Genomic DNA, 5,940 nt, shown 5'->3' on the forward strand with positions numbered 1-5,940 from the left:
ACTCACTACCTACACACATTGTTCCGTCACGTTGTCACCCTCTTATATATATATATACCAGACTACCCTCAATCTAGTAATCTCCCGAAGGTTCGAGAAAGAAGTGGCGTGACACTAGTCACGTGACCTCGTTGACGCAACAGTATTTTGTCATTAACTGTAAAGTAAGCAGCCTGAATTTTGTACAATAAAATCCACGTATGGCAGATTTGCTACACCCTAAGTGGCAGGCAATGTGATTAATCATTGGATGCTTTACTAAAGAAGCAATATGGATTGTTTGTTTGAATTTATGCACAAAGCTACACAATGGGCTATCTGTGCTCTGCCCACCACGGGTATCGAAACCCGGTTTCTAGCGTTGTAAGTCCGCAGACATACCGCTGTGCCACTGGGGGCGGGAAATATGAAAAAAACGAAACAATCTCATTCACATAAAACAACACAAATATGTCATGCACAGAGTCGTTTAGCAGTGATTGGTGGTCATTTTGAAAAATGGCTGCTATGGCCGTCATTATCTGTATACCAAATTACATTCTTTTATCATTAAAGGAGCAATTCTTACATGTTATTTAACATATCTACTGGACTATTATTCAAACGCCTTTGATTTCAGATAATTATGAAATGATCTGCGACACAAGATGGGTTGATATATGTAAATTACTCGCTTCAATATATAAAAGTAATTTGATTTTTGCTAATTTTAATGAAACCTCCACATTAAAATTCTTTAACGTGGTTATTTTATACTCGTTTTGAGAATTCCACTTGTGTGTACATATAATAGGTTTTGAGACCAGAATAAACTCCAGTAGGGTCACAGTTGTTTTTTAAATGATCGGAGAAAAGCCTCGCATACCTCTACCTTGTACTTCCTATCTATCATGCTTCCCTCTTGCTTGGCTATACCATAGTTCACCCTCTTTCTTTACAGTGCAATAGCAATCATGCTGTTCTGCGTGAATGTATTTCCAATATTAATAGTAGAGGTACTGCGGAGACGCTAGGATATTTAGAATGGAATCGATATTACAAATACGTCAATCTGGCGCTGTTTCAACTTATGAGTTTAGTAGACGTTTACATAAGACCGTTTATGAGCTTAGAAAATTGCATTTCTGTTTACTTACATGACTGTTATTTACTTTACTTTCGGATTTTTATCACAATTAACATTTTAGTAAATAAAATTATTCATGGTTAGTTAGAAAAAAAAAAGTTGTTTGCATGTTCTTTATAATATATTTGAAATCAGTCAGAAACTAAAAATATATATTGCTCCGAGATAACACTAAATTATATTTAAAAGACACTATTTTTGTTTTAATTAATACATAATGTGGACTATAGAGAAACCCCTTCATACAAATATTAAGAATACTAGTCCTGTCGCATTTCGTACTACGTTTTGTGAGGACTTTAACGTCACACCTACATTGATAACTGTGGTGGACAATTTAACAATTTGTAATATTAGACATATTCTGTGGTTATGCAAAAACAGCTTCAATAATAATAATAATTTCTTTAATGTTTGTTTGACACTATTGGAAAGTTCGTTTTATCCAGCCTTGTATCTGAACGACTGGAATCGTTTAAGCGTAATTCTCGCTACTGATGTTGTTATGAAAATGGACGAATATGCCACGTAGTATGTCCTTTGGTATGTTGAATAAAAATATAAAAGAAGCTCATATGGATTTCATAGTTGACTTTGTCTTATCTATAGAACTCCTGAGCTTTCTACGTTTAAAGTTATAATTCTGTCAGTATCTAAATTCAACTCTCATCTCTGAATCCTGTTTAAACTTAACACCTTAACCCTGTGTGGTATATTTATATCTTTCTATAATTTTTAATATTACTTGTTACAAAATTTTGTATATATTTTCTGATTTACACTTGGAAACAGAAAGTCCTTGACTGTTCTGTCTTCTCATTGGTATGTTAGATTATGAAGAGAATAACTTGATCTTGTGAGGTCCTGATCTGTCAGTCACATCGGAAGATAGAGCTGTCGCTAACGGCAGTTTACCAGCTTGTGATTGGCTGGCTCAAATAGCAGCAGTAACACCGCGGTCCGTTTTATATTTGTTGAAGTAGAGTTCTCACTTAGTCTTTGTAAGTTAACAGTCGGACTGAGAGCTCTCAACAGCCGTAATAGTTTATTTTACTTTGTCCTCGCAGTTCTTTCCTTTGTCATGCTATTCCTGCTGTGTCAAAATACTTGAGATCAGTTTATTCAAGTCATTTTAAAATACATACTTCTTTCATAGTTTTCACCTTTACTAGTACAATAATCGTAAAAATTCACGACAAACATTGACTATTAAAAAATTGTTCTTATTTTTAAACGGCTATATATATGTTCTGGTTAACGTTTCAAATAAATCTGTGTAGCCAGTCCTGGGAACCAAACGATAAACCTTTGGTACCCATTAGGAAACCCAGTAAGAAACTTTAAAAATATAAACGTGATACTTATTTAGAACGATTCTTTACACGCACAAAATATTTAATGTCAATCAATGCAATTAATCCTAAGAGCCCTAAAAAATTCCCTTTGCCCTCCATATGAGACTCTAGTTTATAAATTTATAAAATTTGAATTAATAATGTTATTTTGAAAACTTCCCTATTTGTTAATACCGAATTTGATGTAGATAGGTTAAAGTGAAACCCGTACTCCCCCCCTCCCCTCCCAATCACTAATTTGGGCCTCTCTCGAGTTATTTTCGAAAATTATAGCACACATGCAGAATGTTAAGTCATTTTGTAAAAATTAGGACAGAATTCCCAAAACTGAGAGTCCACCAAACCTTTATCTATCATTTGGGGGCCCCATTACGAGTTCTTTTGAAAAATATAAACTTATTTTCAACGATCTTTTATAACTTAATGCCAGTTTTCATGAAATACAATACAGTCTCTAGATCTTCAAAAGATCCATTTGATCCACATATGGTGTTCCCCCAATAAGGAAATTTTCCAGATCTAAATTTAGATTACTGTTTTTAGTGGCTCCTTACATCTTAATACTAATATTCAAGTAAATCGGTTCAGTGAAATCGAACCCCTTAAACCCCCTTGATTCACCATTTTGAGGACCCTCTCTGACTCCCCGTTTACATTCTGTGGGGATCAAAACCTTTATGTAAATTGTCAAGTCGTTTTACCAAAAACTGTAGGAAGAATTAAAAACAAGGAAATATACAAACGTCTGCATAGGTACAATTGATAATTAATACCTATGTTTTAGTAACTACTTTTGTTATTGGATTGACATTTTCTCTAGACTGGGTTACTCTAGAGCTCAATAATGTTTATTTTTGTTTTTTCTTAAACTGTCTGTGCATCGTTCTTTCATCATTTAGTCATCAAAGCCACTCTTAAGTACCAAATCCTTCGAACCTTCTGTTCTGCTGAGTTAAAGTCACGTGCATGTGATATCTCCCAATCAGGAATACTATTTACACACTGCTGTTGACTCACATATCAAAGCTTTAAGATCTAGTTCTGCTGCTTATGCTAATCTCAAATCCAGTATTAAAATCTGTCTAAACAATTTGAATTTGTAATTATAGCACAACTGTCGAATGAAAACTATAAATTTTATGCTAAATATTTGTAATTTAAGCTCTAAAATGACTTATTTATTAAGATATAGAAACACGGTTATCTGTTAAAATGGAATACCTCAATTCTGGCACTTTGATTAAAACAAATTGATGTGATCATATGAATAAGTTTTATCCTTGTTGTGATGAAAGAATAAGGTTACGGTTTGAACGCTAAAAGCTAATGGAAGTCTGGCGGTTTATAACTCTCAATATCGGTTTTAGATACCCATGGTGAGCACACTGTTCAAACTGGAGTTAATAAAAATAGTATTGAATTCTATTTGAATTAGTTATAAAGTTCTGTTCTGAGGGCTTCCCTACAATACTTGACTCCCTCCCCCACGTCCTTAATCCGACCCTACACAAGGCCTAAAATGTGTGATAAAAACTACAGATGATTTTTGTCATATTCCTTTTAGTTTGTCCATTTTGGATTCAAAATCAGTGGCGTGTAAAAATAGCATTTCAGTTCTATCTTTTGCCTCCCACAGTAAGGATAATTGTTCTAATTTGATTAACCTCAAAAATACATTTGACGTTCATCATTGGAAAGTTCAAAAAGGTAACATATCAGCCTTTTATTCCTACAATATCTGTCTGGCTGAATTCAAGGAACCTTTACAAACAATCACTGTAACAGGCGTTTGGTTATAAATACACTTGATTATCTGAAATCGTTAAAAACGTATTAAATTAAGAGACAGAATTTTTAACTTTTAATTACCAAGCCTTGCATCTGACTGCTCCTTGAGCTATGTCATTATTTGATAAACGTAGTTAAAGACGTAGTAAATTTCTTTTTTTTTTTTTGTCTATAATTTATTGACTCATTTAACTTTTCATTTTCTTTAACCCCGCAGAAAGAGTTCGATATGTTATTAGCTTCAAACTACTGTCCATGGAAATGAATGGCTCCATACATGTTAGCCTTGATCTGCTTTCACTGAACACAGTAAGGTCAAGTGAGTTAAAGCTGCATCTAGATATTGCGGTAAGTAAAAAACCAGGATGTCCACAATCTGTTTTGACTATAAAGACATGTGAAATATATTAAATCATGGGTCAAATCCAGACATTTGTAGAAAATTAGTCAAATACGTTTTATAAAGTTACTGTTGATTAGAGGTGCTTTTTTAATCCTTCAACTGCGGTTTACATCGTATGATGTTAAGGTAGGCTACTATGGTTAACATCATATGATGCCAGCATTTTGCGCGTTACATTTTCAGTGGCCCGCCGCCAAATTTCGCGAATATTTGTGCATGGGGTGGTAGGCAGACTTACACAAGCTGCAATCGAAGGGTTAAATAAGTTAATTTAAGCTAACAAAACTTTTTCATATATGAAACGATATTTATAATTGTTAACTATTACTTCATATTTTATGGTAACTTATTTGGATTTAATTTGCAAAGGAGAGGCTCTAGGACAGTGTTTTTCAAACGGGGGTCACAAGCTGTCTGCCCTGAGTCAAAATTTTTTTTAGTCCTCGAGGTGCAAGAATCACCTTGTAGAGATCATGGGGGTGGCGACGACCAAAGCCTGGACACGGAGGTCGTCTGGCAAATCCGGCTGGGAAACATTGCTCTATGATCTAATAATAAATCATTTTGATGTCGTTCCCAATTTAGTCCCTGAGTCTATGTCAAAAGAAAAAGTTGTATTTTAATTCACCTTTTTTTTTCTTTCTATTTGATTGTCAAGTTTAAACACTGATTTTGAATGCTAACGCCAGGTTTATCAAAAGTCCTCATGCACTCATCTTCATTCACCATACGTTTGTTTTATTTTTCATCTATCTATAATTCTATATATACGAGTATATATAAACAACGCCCAGCAGACACGTGACAGTTTTCTCTGAAATGTTATTCGCCTATGCTACTGCTGCCTACTAATAGATTCTAAAAATATTTTCATTTCTAAGTAGATATATTAAATACAGATTTGAAAAAAAATATTGTTTTGGACGCCATATTTTTCGGTATTTATATTGTTAAAGTGTAATTAGGACTTAAAAGTTTTATAAATGATATATTTTATAAAAAATCTAACTTCGATTTAAGTTTTATACAGAAATTTGACATATATAGTCGCGAATTAATAATTACCGGTACTATTTCTAAGTATTAATAATTAAGCACTCTGATGTTTCTAATATCCTTCTAATTTTAAGCCGCTAAATAGTAAATATTTATTATATTTCAGCTCTCTTCTTTGTTTCAACCCAATCTGTCCGTAGTTGAGAATTTAACGGTGTTGGAATTCAAGTAAGAAATTAAATTTTATGGTTTGTTTGTTTGTTTTTGAATTT

General features: G+C 33.4%; 1 protein-coding gene across 1 annotated transcript in view; it reads left to right on the forward strand.

The window, feature by feature from the left end:
- LOC106473328 (suppressor of tumorigenicity 14 protein homolog) overlaps positions 1–5,900 on the forward strand; it is a 21,347-nt gene extending 15,447 nt beyond the window's left edge. Inside the window, exons 4-5 of the mRNA XM_013934010.2 lie at positions 4,487–4,617; positions 5,835–5,900. Of these exons, the coding sequence (XP_013789464.2) occupies positions 4,487–4,617; positions 5,835–5,900 (197 nt within the window). The remainder of the gene's footprint in view (positions 1–4,486; positions 4,618–5,834) is intronic.
- Positions 5,901–5,940: the final 40 nt, after the last annotated feature.

This window comes from Limulus polyphemus, unplaced genomic scaffold, assembly GCF_000517525.1.
Source record: "Limulus polyphemus unplaced genomic scaffold, Limulus_polyphemus-2.1.2 Scaffold6078, whole genome shotgun sequence".
NCBI lineage: Eukaryota > Metazoa > Arthropoda > Merostomata > Xiphosura > Limulidae > Limulus > Limulus polyphemus.